Source organism: Biomphalaria glabrata, chromosome 8, assembly GCF_947242115.1.
Source record: "Biomphalaria glabrata chromosome 8, xgBioGlab47.1, whole genome shotgun sequence".
Lineage (NCBI taxonomy): Eukaryota > Metazoa > Mollusca > Gastropoda > Planorbidae > Biomphalaria > Biomphalaria glabrata.
The window spans coordinates 35,310,208-35,329,777 of NC_074718.1; the positions used below are offsets into that span (position 1 = coordinate 35,310,208).

Consider the following 19,570-nt stretch of genomic DNA (forward strand, 5'->3'; position numbering starts at 1 on the left):
CAAAGTGTACATTCACACCAGACTCACTCATAATTTACATGTGACAAAGTTTATATCAGATTGTTGTTATTTAATGATTTGATTGCCAGTGGAACAAAAGAGTGTTTGTGTCTGTATGTCTTTGCTATCGGTGTCTTGTATCTCTTTTGTGATGGTACAGGTACAATTATAGATGACTTCCACACAGGTGGTATCTCATGGTTTAGTAATGAAGTAGAAAAAATATCTTGGAAAGGTTCAGCTAGTTGTTCAGCACATTCTTTTAAGATTCGCCCTTTTATTCCATCATATACACATTAAAGCCAAAAACTCTATAAAACAAAAAGAAGATATTTCTGTATGGATAGTTTTGATGGAAAAGAAAATGCTTGAAGGATAGTGAAGTTAACCAGGCCTGAGAGACAGTGTTAAATACAAATCAAGGAACCACGGGAGCTCTGTGTATCGTTGTAGACATGAGTTGTATTGAGTGAGGCGACTGAGAGTAATATCATGAGAGGTTATTGGAAATGGAAAGCTGCAATGGTCGCTGGACCCTTGTGGGGGCCCATACGAGTGGTGATGGTCCCCTCACGGGTGCGATGGGACAGTATAGGCATAAGGAGGGCCCCCACGTGAGGCTTGGGCCTCCAGCCCAGCATGAGGGGAGGAACTCATGTCGGGGCTTGGAGGGCCGTGCAACATGACAAGCCGGGTGTGATTACATGATCACCTAGTCGCCGGGGGACTCCTGACAGAGGAGCTGGTGAAGAGCCGATTTCTCCTCCTGGCCTCGGGATAAAAGCCCTTCCCGGGTCACATGGTTCATAAAAGGGATGCGGTCATCTCAAACCATAAAGGACATTCAGGACCTTGTAATGTCCAGTTCATATGTAGGTGGAAAGGTTAAAGGGAAAAAAAAACTGTTCACGTTTCGATGTTATATGAGGTTTTGCCTCTTCTTTTTGGTTGGGTGTCATGTTGTCTGTTGTTTCGGTGAGATGTCATGCCTCTTTGATAGGTGAGATGTTATGCCTCTTGGATAGGTGAGATGTTATGCCTCTTTGATAGGTGAGATGTTATGCCTCTTGGATAGGTGAGATGTCATTGCCTCTTTGATAGGTGAGATGTTATGCCTCTTGGATAGGTGAGATGTCATTGCCTTTTTGATAGGTGAGATGTTATGCCTCTTGGATAGGTGAGATGTCATTGCCTTTTTGATAGGTGAGATGTTATGCCTCTTGGATACGTGAGATGTCATTGCCTTTTTGATAGGTGAGATGTTATGCCTCTTGGATAGGTGAGATGTCATTGCCTTTTTGATAGGTGAGATGTTATGCCTCTTGGATAGGTGAGATGTCATTGCCTCTTTGATAGGTGAGATGTTATGCCTCTTTGATAGGTGAGATGTCATTGCCTCTTTGATAGGTGAGATGTTATGCCTCTTGGATAGGTGAGATGTCATGCCTCTTTGATAGGTGAGATGTTATGCCTTTTGGATAGGTGAGATGTCATTGCCTCTTTGATAGGTGAGATGTCATTGCCTCTTTGATAGGTGAGATGTCATTGCCTCTTTGATAGCTGTGATGTCATTGTCTCTTTGATAGGTGAGATGTTATGCCTCTTGTATGGGTGAGATGTCATTGCCTCTTTGATAGGTGAGATGTCATTGCCTCTTTGATAGGTGAGATGTCATTGCCTCTTTCATAGATGAGATGTCATGCCTCTTTCATAGGTGAATTGTCATGTTTCCTCTTTTTCAATTGGGTGTTATGTTGCCTCTAGTTGGACGAAATGTCATAACGTCCTTTCAGGTGATATGTGCTAAGACTTACACTGCGCAGGGCTCTGCGGACATGAAAACGAATGCATAGAAGACTTGAGCGTGGGCGTTTCTTCCCCCTGACACCAAACTGTCTGACAATACTTCCGTTTCAGTCGAAGCCAAATTTCGCATGAATCGATCAGAAATGTTCACGAGTCCGCCGGATTTCGAAGAAATGACTTGTTGACTTAATTCTTGTGTTGTATTGTTTTTAAGAGAAAGAGAAGGAGAGAGTAAGGTCACATTCTCACCAAGAGGTGAATGAAAGTAAAAAGATGTCATTATCTCGAGTAATTCAAGACGACATAGGGTGATTTGTGTAGCAAGTCTCCCCACGGAACAACACCATTACTGATGTCTACGCCATGATCTAGCACATTAATATCAATCAAACTCTTCATTAATCCCCCCTCCCCCTCCCTGAGCCACATGTACAACATACCCGCCAATAAGTGAATCGATAGCCTCGACTTAAAGCTTCCACGTGTTGTTGTTTTTTTTTCCAGCCTACTCTCTAACTCCTTCTTCCCACACAATGAGCAGACACAAGAGTGCAGACGGCATCGCGACTTTGCTCTCAGAAAGCGAGGGAAAAACTGATTTCTTCCTGTTTTGACATTCGTCTATTTAGATTAAATGTTTGGAAGTGTCGGTCCGTCGAATGATCCGTAGTGGACTAACTGACCTCAGGGATTTTTTCTCTTCTTTTTAAATTTTTCTTTCAGTTCTATCAGGTATGTATGGAACATAATATTTAAATTTGGAATATTATTTTTATACCGCTAAGACTGTTCTATTTCACTTCTTTCTCCTAGTTTTCCCAATGCTAGTCTATTTGATTGTATTTATTTGCACAGCCCAAGAAAATCACTTTATTCTATTATCATTTACATATACAATGTTTTTTTTTTAAATCCTAAAGCTTATATCAACTTTGTCTGTCCGATACGATTTTTGTACACGTTGTTTCTGCCCCTTCCCATCAAGTTGAAACGTTACACAATTACTCATAGTTCCTAACTATATATAAATCAATAAAAAAAGAATTAACCAAATAATTAGTTGATTAGTGGTAATAAAAATTTTTTTTTAATATTCGTTAAGGTTAATAAATCTCACATTATTGTTATATGGCTATAAATGTGGAGTTCTTCCCCTTATTTAAGCTCTTTCATTTTTTTTTTTATGTTTTTGTTTTTGAAGTAATTTTTAAACACGTAATAAAAATGTAATACTTCTTAGGTTGAAGTCATTCTAGAGCCGTGGTAGCGAATAGGAAAGAGTAGAATCAATAAGATTTACCCAGCAACGACAAAAACTCAATATCCACAGACAAGTATCTTTTGTCTAGGAACATTTTATTCTTTCTGTGTTTCTATAGATTCAGACATTTGTTGTATACTAACTATTTGTAATAAAAAAGATAGTTTAATTATCTTTTTTTTTAAATGCATTAGAGTGTGATTTTTTTATATTTTTTTTTACAAAGCTTATATCAACTTATTATGCCTGTCTGTCTGTTTCTCTGTATGTCTGTTTGGGACCCCTCAGCTCAAGAAAATACTAAGAAACTGGAACAGACACAAAATAGAGCAGTGAGATTCATAACTAACGAATATTCACATTTGACTAGAGCAGCGGTTCTCAACCTTTTTAGTACAGCGACCTTTTTTTTTGCAGTTGTCCACTATACGGCGACCCCGCAAAATCTATTCTTGTTTTTTCGGGTCATGTATAACATCGAAATCAAATGTAAATAACTGATAGAAAATGCCAAAGCTGTATGTTAAATCCAGAAACACTCAATATTTCTGCTAATAGCTTTAATTGCAGCTAAATGAAGTTGTATCTTCGTGAGTTGTATTTATTTACTTAACAATTGCTTGTTCCCCATATTCATGATTTGATACTTATGTGACAATTTAGAAAACATGACTGGACAAGGTAAGCAACTCCGGCTATTGAGTCATACATTGCTACAAAAATGTTGCGACAGTTTGTGAAAAAAAGCCTCAAAGTCATTGCCATGGTTGAGCTTTGTTTCTGTTTGACCAGATCAGGAATTGTATGTCAGTCTTTGCAAGATCAGAACAAATGTCATCTTCTGCATCAACTCTACTTCTGTATTGAACTAGTTACAAATCTTATTTCGAAAATATTCAAAGTATACCATGTACAATGTCAAGTTTTTTAGACGGAAAAAAAATTTTTTTCTGATGGTCTTAGGCGACCCGTGGAAAATCGACATCAACCCCCAAGGGGTCGCGACCCATAGGTTGAGAACCCCTGGACTAAAGTTACACCTTTAGTAAAATTTAGAAAGCCTTCAGGAGAGAAGACTCAAAAGTAAAGTATCATTGATACATAAAACACTGAACCATTATCTTCAGATTAAAAAAAAATGTAATAAAATACTCAGAAAGACACAAAGATAAAGGCACATTCCTCGTTCCATATGCGAGAACAAATTTGTACAAATACTCCTTCTTCCCTAGTGCTATTACAGCATGGAATGGGTTGCCTGAGCTAGCCAGGAAAACCAGTGACTTGGCAGAATTTAGGTCATTGGTTAACATGCATGACTAAATGACGCGTAGACGTAATCATCTTCTTTTTTGAAGTAACGTCTGCATTTTATAAGATAATATAAAAGTTTGTACACGTTTATTTTCCGGATCAAGCTGAAAACATTGAAATAACTATGAGAAGTAAATATGGTTTGCGAAATAAAATTATGTTAAAAATATACATATAAATTATTTCTTTGCATCTTTGAATGGCCTCTGGTCGTGAATGCCTGTTAGTAATGAGCCAGGGCGCTATTACTTAAAGATAATATATCAACAAATTAAATATCATTTTTTAGCACGATTATTGATTACATTTTCGGTTTCTCAATTCATTTTATTCGTATTTTTACCATTTAACATTTTCAGCATCAGTAATGTAGCCATCTCTATTGTCCATTTATTTTGGGTACTGCCTTGTGTTTTCTGGTGTTTTCTGAAGTATTCTTGTGTTTTCTGGTGTTTTCTGAAGTATTCTTGTGTTTTCTGGTGTTTTCTGAAGTATTCTTGTGTTTTCTGGTGTTTTCTGAAGTATTCTTGTGTTTTCTGGTGTTTTCTGAAGTATTCTTGTGTTTTCTGGTGTTTTCTGAAGTATTCTTGTGTTTTCCTTTTCTTTCTTATGTTTTCTGGTGTTTTCTGAAGTTTTTTTGTGTGTGTGCTTTTTTCTCTATCTTTACACATTAGAACCTCTCTGGTTATTGTATTTGTATCCAATAGCCAGTAATAACACGAGTAAGTGAGCGAGTCTCAAGTTTTCTTCCAAGTCTGGTTCATGTCCTCTGTGGTTGTATCCCCTCACCAAATTTCATTTTCTTTTCCGACGGTTGACATATACGAACACACACACACACACACTCGCGCGTCGAGCTAGATTCGGACGGTGTCTTTAGCATGATGATATCAATTCAGACTCAACAGAGTGCTAGATCAACAGAGAGCCGGAGATAGAGAGAGGGAGAGAGAAAAGGAGAAAGAGAGAGAGAGAGTGTGGTGAAACGTGTCACTCAGTAATCTGTTTTAGATTGAATTTATTACATGTTCACACAGAAGACGTGGTTGGCCTGTAAGTTGAGACTGATGGTGAATCTTCTCCTTGGAAAAAGTTCTATTTCTTCGTTTTGGGCAGGTCGTGGGTTCGTTATCCTTGGAGAAGGCAAACTCGGAATCCGAAACTTCGCTGCATAGCGGTTAAACACAAATATGAGAAAGACTCCCAGAAAAAAAATGTAATACTAACAGTTTGCAGCAAACAGTTCTTCATTCTGAGAGATCATGCGACGCTGCTGAGCCCAAAACTGTATTGGTTATCTGCCCAGACTGAATCGGTGTCTGCCCAAACTGACTTAGTTACCTGCCCAAGCTGAATCTGCCAAAACTGAATAGGTTATCTGCCCAAACTGTATCAGATATCTGCCCAAATTAAATCGGATATCTGCAGTTCCTTTTGCCAAAATGAGCTGCAGTGTACACAAGAAGTTTGAGTGCTTCATTGCCAAGTTTTCGTCTCGTCCAAGAAGAATATTCCCCCCGGAAAGTGCTCCATAAGTACTACAAGAGGTGCCCACTCCACTTGTGAGGTGCCTCTGAAAATAGAAGATTGTTTATTGCAGACTTACTTTAAAGCGGCATAATATAAAGGGGACTAATTCAGCCTATACCACCACTTCAGTCAAGTACAATTTCTTTCTAAAGTTCACAAACTTTTTACCGCGCTGCTGGAGTGTTGATAAAAGCTTTGTAAAAATAAAAAGTTTTATGGTTATCTTTTGTAAGTTTTAAATTTTTAGCAGACGACCTAATTCTCCACACAAGGCTTATCTCCCCCATTAACTAGCACTGTCTCTATATAAAACAAAAATATTTAATTAGACTAAATGATTAAATAATTTGTCATTTTTTTCGATTTATTTATGTTTAGGCTCTTCAACAATGAATTATTGTGCAAAATTTCAACTTTATTCGAGAATGGGAAGTGGGAGAAATAATGTGTACAAGATTTGTACCAGACAGAGGGAGTTTAATATAAGCTTTGTTATAAAAAGTTTATGAGTTAAAGTAAAGTGTAGTTAAAGTAAAGTGTTACATTGTAAAAAGTTGTGTTGTTTTTTTGCTCTATTGTACTCCCCCCCCTTTTTTTTTCAAACAAATACCTCCTAGTGAGATGAACTCCAATTGAAAAATCAGAACAGGAAGGACTAATCCTCCCGTAGTGCTCTGGAATACCTCCTTCTAGCACTGACGACTCTCCCGAACATAGAGTACTCTCTCCGCCGTCTTCTCGACTTTTCTCCGCTCAGAAACTCGTTTTAATCTCATCTCTCACCCCATCATTACATTTGTAGAGACACGCTGCTGTTGCTTCATGTCCAGCAGGGTCTGGCGTTCACAGATAAATGACTTTATAGTCTTAGTGACTAAGTAAGTTGTCTGCTTGCCAAATCAATATGTTGTCTGCAGGCCAGAATCGATACCTAAGACATAGATGACGTATTTTTCAAAAAAAGTTTGGTATTTTTTACATTAGATACCAGTTTGAACTCGTCTGTTATTCCAGATTTTGTTTTCTCAACTTAAATCTTGCGTTTTATAATCTTCTGGTATTCCTTTAGAAATGAACGGCGGGGGATGGAAGCGGGCAGTATTCAATAACAGGACCAGTGCAGAGCGCAAATTTCTAGACCAAATATTTAATATCACATAAGAAGCCCACGAGGGGGGGGGGGCGGTGGATGAGTTGTTAGACGCTTGGCTTCCGAACATGGGATCCTGGGTTCGAATCTAGGTGAAGATTGGGATTTAGAATTTCGGGATTTTTTGGGCGCCCCTGAGTCCACCGTACTCTAATGAGTACCGGACTTTAGTTGGAGAAAATAAAAGCGTTTGGTCGTTGTGCTGGGCACATGACACACTGTTTGTAAACCGTAGGCCAAAGAAACAGATGAGCTTAACATCATCTGCCCTATAGATCTGCCCTATAGATCTGCCCTATAGATCTGAAGGTCTGAAAGGAATTTTTTTAAAGAAGCCTACGAATACACGTTCGTGTCAATAAACTGATTCCCATTAAGTGGACTTTTGAACCCAACGTTCTCTAAAGATTGATCAGCAACCGACTGGTCTCCCTTGAATGTGATTTACGTTTCTTAATTCAGGTTCTCTTTTCTAAATAAACAAATGACGAGAGGTTTACATTTAGCTCTGAAATGTCCAAATCTTCAGTAATCTACTTTGTGTGATTCCATTCACGCTGATGGTTAGTTCATGTCATAAAACTTTTTTTTTTGTTTGCATTTGATTGCGACTTAGAGGTTATGATCTGTTCAGGGCCGGCCTAAGGTAACTGAAGGCCCTAGGTGAAGTGAATAGGGAGGCCCCCAAATGAAATAGAGAAACAAAAACAAAAATTAAGACCGGAAAATACGCAATGAATTATAAACCCTCCTGTATCTTTATCTATATATAGGTCCGACAGCACGAATGTGCTTCATGGACGATTCATGATCACCAGACTAACAAAAAAATCCTCAAAAGGAAGAAACAATGGACATGTAGTGTAACAAGTAGATCTAAACATTCATGAATAAACTTTGAATCAGAGTTGAGACTTAGAGCTAGGCTAGTAGACATAGAGCCAATAGAGGGCCGGACTTAGGCCACTATAACTTATGCAGTCGCAGTAGGCCCCGTACTTTCATAGGCCCCGTGCTAATTATAGCTGTAAATTATAAAATTAAACCAATATAACTTATATATAATAACATGGTTTCCGTGACCTCCTGATTTTCCAGGGCCTCCTGGAAATCGCCTGTAATGGCAAAATATAGGAAAAAATTACTTTAAATCTACTGAAATTATTAAAATCTCCTGAATACTCATAAAAATCTCCTGAAAGATAGACAAAATTGCCATTTTGGATGCCAATTCTACGCGCGATTAAAAAAAAATGCATTTCAGCTTTCATTTAATAAAATGTATTTTCTAATACGAAATCTTAATTTTGACATTATCCTTATCTCTACCAAGACTGGGCACCGCGCAATCCGTTTCGCATAGGGCCCCGAAATCATTAGGACAGGTCCTGCAACTCTCCGTAATATATATATATATATTTATATATATTAAACAAACAAACATGGAGACTCGTGGCGCCATCCTAGATTCGATACAGAAGTGCTTGTTTGATAATTTGATTTTAACTTATACATGAGTTTTAAAGAAATGAAAACGCTGGACAACTCTGCCAATGAACTTTAAGTATTCAGAACCTGTTATGTAAATTAAACAACGACGTAATCCATTAAGATTTCCTGGCACATTCCTAACATTTCGCCCAAAAACATTTTTCAATTTCTTTATGCTCCGTCCGAGTGATGAATTCAAGGGGAGTGAACCCAATGATATATCCGGGTTTAAACAATGTTGTCGATTTTTTTCCCTGACATTGCAAAGTTTCCGGAAATTCAATATCTCTTCAAAAAACAACAAACAAACAAGTATCTCAGCTGCTAAACAACAATGAATTGATGAATAATTTTTGTATAAACTAGAATATCTGAGCATATAGAAATAGCTTTTTAAAATATGTCTTAAAAACGCTTATATATAAAGATATTGAATATTGCACGAAAGAGGCGAGTTTAACATAAAAAATTTGGAGGGGGTTAAATCCCCCTTAACTACGCTCATGGAATTCGGTGACTGTCGTTTGTATTATTTATTTGTTTGACAGAAGAGGGGGGTTTTAACCTCAAGACCCCCTGGAGGGGGATTTAAACTGAAAACCCCCATTGGTGCGCTGGGGCAAGTGATGGTTTAATATTATAATCTGGCCTAAAATAGACAAAATCAAAGAGAAAAATCAGTCATAAAATTCCACCCCTCCCTGCAGGGGGGGGGATTTTCATTTCGTAAAGGGGGATTGAACCCCAACCCCCGGCAACGCCCATGGTACACACACTATCTATTGTATATCATTCTCTTGTTATTTGCTGTGTACTATATACTACTTCCCATTATTAGAAGCGACCTTATCTCCACGATATTAATTGGAAATAATATTGGTTGTAGGTGTCTGCTAAACATGGCAATATATGAGGACAGAATAACCAAAAAGAGGCGTTAAGCCCCAAAAAACAGAGGCTTAAGCCCACATACCTCAAAAAAAAAATTAATATTCCAACATCGTAGTAGTAGTATTACACTGGCAATATCTTTTAATTATCATTTAAATCATAAACAGCCACACTCGAGATGTATTAAAGGGAAAATACTGCAGTTTACTTAATAGTACCCCGAACGATGTGACAGGTCCCAAGCAGCTATTGCCCTCTAAAAGTTAGTCAAAATAATCCAGACCTAACGATTGTCTGCGAGGTCAGTGATCACCCCCACTTCAGCTAATATCACAAGGGACCCTCATTGACCAATCGTAAACAAACACCCCTCGAGTCACGTGCTCCCCAGCTTTTCTATACAACTTTCGACCTAACTGGCATCAAACAAGGATATCACGTGACCAAATTGCTCGATGTTGCACCCACGGACATCACGTGACAATTCGTTTTGGTGAATGAAGTCCTTTGGGAATATTATACTTTTAGTCAACTTTCACAGTCGCTTATCTTCCAAACGTAAAATTATTTTTTTTTTCTTATTTTATTTGGATACAGTTGTCGAGGTTGTTAATACTACTTAGTATTTTCTAAAGTGAGTTTTGATAACCCAATGTCCAGTCGTATGCCTTGGTTCTGGATATGGGGAAGAACCAACAGAAATCCTCTTTACGAAATAGAAGAATTTAATTTCCCAATCATAAACAATCACTGTACTTCCTTTAATAACATTCATTGTTGTTTAATTTCAACAATAAGCGTGGTCGAGAGTCCAAGTGCACTTGAACCAACAGTCCGAGTAATTTAACACCGTAAATCGGAGCACACTCGTCTCAAGATTATTATTTTACAATTTCTAGATGCAGAATCTAGACCTATAAAGACCTGGGTAATCAATCTATTTAAATGTACAATATAAAATCGAAAGAGGATTAAAATCAACAGGCTTGAATTGTTTAAATATTATGTTAATGGAAGGTAACAAGGAATAGTAGCTTTATATTATAGAATAGTAGCCTTATATTATAGAATAGTAGCCTTATATTATAGAATAGTAGCCTTATATTATAGAATAGTAGCCTTATATTATAGAATAGTAGCCTTATATTATAGAATAGTAGCCTTATATTATAGAATAGTAGCTTTATATTATAGAATAGTAGCCTTAGATTATAGAATAGTAGCCTTATATTATAGAATAGTAGCTTTATATTATAGAATAGTAGCTTTATATTATAGAATAGTAGCCTTATATTATAGAATAGTAGCCTTATATTATAGAATAGTAGCCTTATATTATAGAATAGTAGCCTTATATTATTGAATAGTAGCCTTATATTATAGAATAGTAGCTTTATATTATAGAATAGTAGATTTATATTATAGAACAGTAGCCTTATATTATAGAATAGTAGCCTTATATTATATCTGCAAAATGGGATTGAATTATTTTTAAACTTTGAAAGCCAAAGATTATTACTTTTCTAAGACAGAAAAGAGCGATTTTCCGACTCTCGTTGTGTATTCTTTTACATCTTTAAAAAAGCTACGTACTTAACGATATGAAACGACTTTGTTTTGGTTTTCCATTGTAGGTATAATATATGTATAGGTCTGTGCTTCAAGCTTTTACACTCAATGTCATTGATTACGGCCCATGAAACAAACTGTCTCCTATATTTATAGTTTGTGTTGTCAAACGTTGTTGTAACGGAAGTGAACTTTTAAAAAAATTAATCATCTCCCCTACATTATTTACCCTCCTGTGTAAAAAATCGAAGCTACTAGAAGTCAATGTGTAACAAAACATCCGGTTTATATTTCTCTGTCAACCTTGACCAGTACACCACGGGACAGTTATTTTTCTTTTTTTTTTTTAACATTATGGGCACGCCTCTTGATTTCTAGTTACAGTTTCTCTTATGGGTTAAAATAAAAATTGTATTATGTATTGAAACAGTTGAATTTTGACATTGTCAAATTGACAATGGACCTCATTCACCAATCATAAACAAACAACATTTAGCCACATGGTGCTTTATCTCTTCTATATAATTTACGATCTCATGTTTAATTCATGATGGTTGTCACGTGATAGTTTTTTTCATTGTTTTATCAATAAGATCACGTGGTGAATGAGGTCCATTGTAATCAAATACCATTCTACAGTTATTAAGATTAAATGAGATTGACATTTCCATTTCATTGCTAGTACTTCCTAGTTTGCACATCTGTCATAATATTACTGTTGTAACTCTGCCATGCCTACCGCCACCCAGATAGTGTTGGAGTAGAAGTCTTATGGGGTTACCGATCCACTGCCGCTACATAAGCATTGTGGGTAGAAGTCTTATGGGGTTACCGATCCACTGCCGCTACATAAGCATTGTGGGTAGAAGTCTTATGGGGTTACCGATCCACTGCCGCTACATAAGCATTGTGGGTAGAAGTCTTATGGGGTTACCGATCCACTGCCGCTACATAAGCATTGTGGGTAGAAGTCTTATGGGGTTACCGATCCACTGCCGCTACATAAGCATTGTGGGTAGAAGTCTTATGGGGTTACCGATCCACTGCCGCTACATAAGCATTGTGGGTAGAAGTTTTATGGGATTACCGATCCACTGCCGCTACATAGAGCATTGTGGGTAGAAGTCTTATGGGGTTACCGATCCACTGCCGCTACATAAGCATTGTGGGTAGAAGTCTTATGGGGTTACCGATCCACTACCGCTACATTATGCACTGTGGGTAGAAGTCTTATGTGGACGGATCGCACGAGTATCAAAGGCCGAATATGACCCGTGGGGGCTGTGGTGCAGGAGGCCCCATAGACCTACATTATAGTTGTTTCTTTATGCTGAAGAGTAAAAAAATTCTATTCTGTCCTCTTTAGTCCAGCAATATAAAAGTAATTAGCGAGAAGATAAGAATGAGAAGAAATAAAAGAACATACTACAATATGCGAACTAATAGAAGAATTTAGCTGATAGCCAGTGGATCTAAACGTGTGTGTGTTGGTCAGATCAAATGATGCTCTTGGTGCCTGCTGACCACTTCCTGTCATGATTGAGCTGCTTGACCCTTAAAATGACCAGTCTCCTCCGGCTTTTTTCCCCCCCATCTGACCCAAGACACGAAGTACAAACAGTGTCAGGCCGTCTGGAACCACACTGTTGTCTAGGTCAGTGAGATCGGAAGGTCATCTTTAGCGCTTCTGTGCTAACAGCAAAATATATTGAACATTTACACTCGGTCTGACGAACGGACATGCATTTTCATACAGTTTGAGCATCCAGTTTAAACAGGAGTTTTCCTATTACTGACAAAACAAGATAAGACAGAGAATGGAGCCTTGAGTGTGTTTGTGTAAGTGTGTGGGGGTGTACGTGTGTGAGCGTATGTGTTTGTGTGTAAGTGTGTGCAAATTAGTGTGTATGTGTGTTTAGGCGTGCTTCTTTGTGTGTGTGTATTTGTGTTGGTGCGTGTTTGACCGTGTGTGTGACTGACTGTATTCGTTTGAGTATGTGTGCGTGTGTGTTACTGTGTGTCAGTTTGTGTGTGAGAGAGAGTATTGTGTGATATTTTGCGTTTTAGTGTGTCTGTGTGAGAGAGAGAGAGTACGAGTGTGAGTGTTTGTGAGTGTGTATATGTTTGTGTATGAATGCGCGAGAAGCGACTTAATATTCTCAAGCAATATCACATTGTTTCTTTTGCCCAAGCGTCAATTGGCCATGAGATTAAACCTCATTATGTCCACAGCTTCATCAAGACACGACATTTAGTGGCTCATAGCGATAGGGAAAAAACACAATGTCCGATAGAGACTCTGTGATTTGGTTCTTCATCCAAAATAGAAAGTTCTGTATAGCATTGAAATACAGCACTATTCTCAATTTCCCGATTAATACATTGAAGTACATTCAATAAGATCATTCTAGTTTTATTGATGACTATCTGGGAAGTTTTATGACTGAAATCTCATAAATTGCTTCGATCTAGACCTTATAGGAAAATGATTAGACGATAACCAAAAAAAACAACAAACAAATTGTCTGTAATATAAGCCAATTGTAATAAAACAGTATGCACTTACACTGTGTTCTAGCTAAGTTCATAATAAGTCTTTTAGCATTTCTCAACAAATTGTAACTGACTTCATGTACTCGACTTTGTATGATTCGGTTATGCGATACAATGCCCTGAAACGTCTAGTCCATGTTCTTCCAACAAGACACACTCAAATTCAATACTTTTCTGCACATTGAAGTTTGTAAATAATTAAGGCAATTTTGATACCGTCTGAATGATTCTTTTTTTAGAAATCCTAGTGATTAAATCAGTGAGAAGATCGAGTTTAAGTCTCAACTTGTCAAATTGCATAGCAAACACAAAGTCCACGCAACTAAAGCTGCGAGGGTAAGATCACCTTAAAAATGGTTAAAGTGTCACACCTGCAATGTAAAGATCGTCTCTGTGGTATTGTAATAGTCATCGATTCACGCCACGTATTGAGATACTGACTGGAAATCCTGTCATAGAATGTCAAAGATGCCGTCACTGTGGAGAGAGCATCGAAACAGTGTCGCATATCTTGTACGAGTGTCCCCAGCTCCGAGAGCTAAGGGGGGACGTGTCTGAGCAGTCACAAGACTTGTATGATAGCATTACGCCGAACGGCTCAGTTTCTTTCCAGAGCACGGGAGGATTGAGTCCTTCCTGCTCTGATTTTTTCAATAGGTGTTTATCTCATGTGTAACCATGCGTGAAGGAGAGTGGATGAAAAGATTCTGATGAAATCATGAGCTGGTCTGTCGTAATTCAAGTAACAAAGTAGAGCTGTAAGAGCTGATGACAGGGAGAACAAGCGACAGACGTTTATGTTTTACAAAGCGCTGTCTGTCTGTTTGTGTGGTAAAAAGTTTGTACACGTTGTTTCTCCCACACCTAATCTCGGATGTAGCAGAAATTTTTGCAAATTTGTTTTTTAAACTGACAACAAAGAATCAATCAAAATAAACTAACCAATTCAGTATTGGTAATTAATTATATTGTTTGGTATCTAGAAAAAGGGAAAGACATCGTACTTGACAGATGTGGTGGAATAAGTTGAATTAGTCCCCTTGAGGACTATTTAAGCCCTGTAAAGTTCCCATTTAGACCAGATGATATAAAGGTCATCTGTGTCTGTGGCCCACGGCTAACGAGGGTGTCATGTGGCCAGCACAACGATTAACCACCTTTAACCGAGACTCGCTGTTCGGAAGCCAAGCGCTTTACCACTCAGCCACCGCGCCTCCCATTTAGCCCTGAGGGAATTTTTTTATGTATTTAAAAAACGATCGTAATTACACATATAATTACATGCCTGTTCGGAATAATTGTTACAATTACACTTCGTATAAACTTTGTGTTAAAATTTTTTTATTTTTTTTTTTGGGGGGGGGGTGATATTTTGTTTAAAAATGTAGAATATGATTATAAACATTTTATTCTACACACATGGAGGCTCTGCGGTTAAGTGGGTAAGGGCTTAGCTTCTGTATACTCCACACATATGGAGGCTCTGCGGTTAAGTGGGTAAGGGCTTAGCTTCTGTATACTCCACACATATGGAGGCTCTGCGGTTAAGTGGGTAAGGGCTTAGCTTCTGTATACTCCACACACATGAAGGCTCTGCGGTTAAGTGGGTAAGGGCTTAGCTTCTGTATACTCCACACACATGAAGGCTCTGCGGTTAAGTGGGTAAGGGCTTAGCTTCTGTATACTCCAAACATATGGAGGCTCTGCGGTTAAGTGGGTAAGGGCTTAGCTTCTGTATACTCCACACATATGGACATTGAGACTAACTTGAAGAATTCTCCAGCTCATGTCTGACATACCTGTAACAAATGTGTTTTTAACGCGTTCACTAATTGGCATTTTTTCTTGGCTTGGAAATTAATTAGGAAGTTTGTTTCTGATCAGTCAAAATTAATTGCAATTTTTATTTCAGTTAAGAAAAAGTAGATATTGTTTGTTTTTTTTTAAGATATAATAAAAAGTTTGATAAACAAAAATCTTTTATTGTAGTTCGTTGATTAAGAGATGCTGTTTTGTGTTTTTTTTTCCACCAAAAATATCCGCAATCTATTGTTATTGAAATGCGTTTTCTATTTCAATACAAGAATCTGAAGTTTACGAAACACTCCACTCCAGACTGTGCATTGAGTGAAAGTTTATTATATGCTTTTAGATTGACGATTAGAGAAATAAAACCGAGAGCTATCTTTTAAATCTTCAATAGATGGTTTGGTATCCATTCTTTCAATAGATGGTTTGGTATCCATTCTTTCAATAGATGGTTTGGTATCCATTCTTTCAATAGATGGTTTGGTATCCATTCTTTCAATAGATGGTTTGGTATCCATTCTTTCAATAGATGGTTTGGTATCCATTCTTTCAATAGATGGTTTGGTATCCATTCTTTCAATAGATGGTTTAGTATCCATTCTTTCAATAGATGGTTTGGTATCCATTCTTTCAATAGATGGTTTGGTATCCATTCCTTCAATAGATGGTTTGGTATCCATTCCTTCAATAGATGGTTTGGTATCCATTCTTTCAATAGATGGTTTGGTATCCATTCTTTCTATAGATTGTTTGGTATCCATTCTTTCTATAGATTGTTTGGTATCCATTCTTTCAATAGATGGTTTGGTATCCATTCTTTCAATAGATGGTTTGGTATCCATTCTTTCAATAGATGGTTTGGTATCCATTCTTTCAATAGATGGTTTGGTATCCATTCTTTCTATAGATTGTTTGGTATCCATTCCTTCAATAGATGGTTTGGTATCCATTCTTTCTATAGATTGTTTGGTATCCATTCTTTCAATAGATGGTTTGGTATCCATTCTTTCTATAGATTGTTTGGTATCCATTCTTTCAATAGATGGTTTGGTATCCATTCTTTCAATAGATGGTTTGGTATCCATTCTTTCAATAGATGGTTTGGTATCCATTCTTTCAATAGATGGTTTGGTATCCATTCTTTCAATAGATGGTTTGGTATCCATTCCTTCAATAGATGGTTTGGTATCCATTCCTTCAATAGATGGTTTGGTATCCATTCTTTCAATAGATGGTTTGGTATCCATTCTTTCTGATCTAAAAAACAAAGAAACTGCAGTCTTTGTTACATAGTCAATAGATTCATGTACTAACTGTAGGCTACTAGTGAGTAGTCAATATATTCATGTACTAACTGTAGGCTACTAGTGAGTAGTCAATATATTCATGTACTAACTGTAGGCTACTAGTGAGTAGTCAATATATTCATGTACTAACTGTAGGCTACTAGTGAGTAGTCAATATATTCATGTACTAATTGTAGGCTACTAGTGAGTAGTCAATATATTCATGTACTAACTGTAGGCTACTAGTGAGTAGTCAATATATTCATGTACTAACTGTAGGCTACTAGTGAGTAGTCAAGAATAAATATGAACGTGCAATTAAAATAATATCAAGATTTGAACCACGTTCTATTGCACATCTTGGTTTAGAGTGCGTGCTGGCCGAGTGGTAACGTGGCTTCCGAACGGAAAGGTATTGGGGTTCAACTTTCGGTGAAGACTCTTGAATTTCTTGATTTTTAGAACGCAAATTCTTTTGGGTATCTGACATAAGTTGGGGAAAATTAAGGCGGTTGGTCATTGTGCTGGCCACATGACGCTCTCGTTCACCTTATGCCGTAGAAACAGATGGCCTTTAAAGATCGCAAGGCCAGAAATTACTATTACTTTACATTTCGGTTTAGAAATGAAACCTATTTTGTTCACAACGATTTCTTACAGTGAAAGAGATCCCCCAAATATTTCATCTCTTTTGTTTTTTTACCTAGACTAGCATACATTTTGTGGGTTCCCAAAACAAGACTTTCAAGTCGGACGCTAAGATAACTTCCTTCAAGCTATGTATTGTTTCCTAGGCAGCTGTAAAAGCGAACTATGTATGTAATGCCTGTAATTTTCTAAATACATATTCACTTGGCTTTTCTGCCTGGACTTGCAAATCCATATCCTCTTCTCGCGACAGCCTGTCATTGCACTGCCACAAGAACTGTCACTATAGTTCTTTCCAGAACTCAGTTGTTATACGTTTTATCAATAAGCGCTTCGTTATTTCAATTTAGCTATTGATCTGAGTGTATTTTTGTTCTCTGGCCTACCTCGTGCAACCACACTGGCACTAAGAGAATGTCTATGCAGCTATGATAACATTGTGGCTGTAAAGATGCTATGCAAACAGCGATTGAGGTAAATAATCTTCCTTTGAACAGACAGGACATCTTGAATGCTCTGTTACAACTTTAACCAAATTAATGGAAGTTTTTTTTAGATGAACCCTTTTTTTCAAAGCTTATATCAACTCACTCTGTGTGTCTGGTACAAAGTTCGTAAGCTCTATTTCTCCAACACCCAATCTCAGATCAAGCTGAAATTTTGAACAATTAATTTTTTTTATCTGACAAAACAAGAATCAATAAACAAAAATTAACCTATTAGTTAAATAACTATTGGCAATTAATTATTTTGTTTGGTAAATGGAACAAGGGAAAGAAATTGTACTTGAGTGAAGTGGTGGTATACGCTGAATTAGTCCCCTTTATAGGTCGCCTCTTTCAAGTCAGTTTGAAACAAACAATAGATAACTATACAATCTTCTATTTTCAGAAAGTAAAAGATGTTTAAATTTTTTAACCGAAATCCACTAACCGCCTTTCCTTCCTTATAGATAAACGACCATTTAGAACATGTATCATCACAGAAACATGTTTCAAACATTTTAGATGTGTAAATGTGGAAGCCGATTCAAAATCATGGGATACCCTAATAACACAAAGTAATTGTTTATTATTTAGTTGGCGTCCTTAAGTTTGTTAACTGTGTCTATATCTTTCTGAATCTTTCTACATATTTTTTTTTCTTTTCGTTTTTCTTTACGCCACCCCATTTCTTCATTTGGCTTTCTCTTTGCTTTTCCTCATACTAAATTGTATTGCTTAATGAACGTACAATAGAGCTTAAGAATCAAAGGGCAGATTACTGTGATTCATTTTTAGTGCCACAATTCTTATAGAGGGAGGAAGACCAAAAATACTTTTAAAAAAAAAAAAAAAGCTTCTATTAAGTGTACTTGTATCAATTATCTTGGATCAGTCGTGTAATTACATTTGTAATAGATCTAAACCAGGGGTGGGCAAATTACGACGAGCGGGCCACATGCGGCCCGCCGGAGTCTTTTATGCGACCCGCGAACACCTAAAGAAAACAGGTGTGCCCACAGGTTATACATATAAAAAAGCAAATATATTTAAAAATAAATAATTCTAAATATCTATATACATTTTAGAAATTTCTGATTCTTATCACTAATGAGGAAGAGGCTAAAGAAACATTGTCTCTACATGTCATTCTGAAAAGTTTAAAGTAAACGAAGATTATTCTTATTGGAAATATTTCAATACAGTCAAAGGCACAAACTTGGGCCAGTATTTATTCAATGTTATGAAGAACTGTGTTGAAAGTGTTGGAACAAGATAGCAAGTGTAACAACTGATATAACAATATCCCCAACCATAAACTTTTAACGGGAAAATTAGCGCAAAGCTGCCTTCAATGTCAGACATATTATTGGACAAAATATATCAGTGATCAAATCTATCAGAGCTAAAGAACCAGGTAGTTCCTAAAAGTACATCAAGATTTGAAAACAAAACATTCCGATGTTCGGTACCACAGTAGTATCCACTGGCCTAGCATATGCAAGATGGTATTGAGAAGAGTATGGAGTCTCAAGGAAGAAACCATGTTCCTTGAAAGACATTGACTGTGACTGATATTTCTAATGAAGAGTGAAATACAGACTTCACTTTTTACATCGGGAATATTGCAGTGCGTTGCTTCCACGTGAAATGTATGTGTATGTTAAATCTGTTTAAACAAAGTTATCCCATTTCTCCAGGCCAGCTATTGAAAACATGCTTGTCATTTTCCATTGTTGAAAGGTGAAACTATTTCTAGTCAAATGGCTGAAAAGTACAA

General features: G+C 37.1%; 2 protein-coding genes across 4 annotated transcripts in view; one reads left to right on the plus strand and one right to left on the minus strand.

Moving 5' to 3' along the window:
• The window catches only part of LOC106056780 (transient-receptor-potential-like protein), a 79,999-nt gene that overhangs the window by 6,650 nt on the left and 53,779 nt on the right, over window positions 1-19,570 (plus strand). For 2 of the 3 annotated variants that reach the window (XM_056038660.1, XM_056038665.1), the window contains exon 1: window positions 1,883-2,538. The exons of the other annotated variant lie outside the window; for it this stretch is intronic. The gene's annotated coding sequence lies outside the window, so the exon portion shown is untranslated. Of the gene's footprint in view, window positions 1-1,882; window positions 2,539-19,570 lie in introns of those variants that run through there. 3 annotated transcript variants of the gene reach the window in all.
• Window positions 15,704-16,621, minus strand: LOC129927836 (uncharacterized). The gene has a single exon (XM_056039364.1). The coding sequence runs from the start codon at window positions 16,619-16,621 to the stop codon at window positions 15,704-15,706; it is 918 nt and encodes a 305-aa protein (XP_055895339.1).

Coding starts and splice junctions, on each gene's coding strand:
- LOC129927836 (XM_056039364.1), bottom strand. CDS start 16,621: ATGGATACCAAACCATCTATTGAAAGAATGGATACCAAACCATCTATT.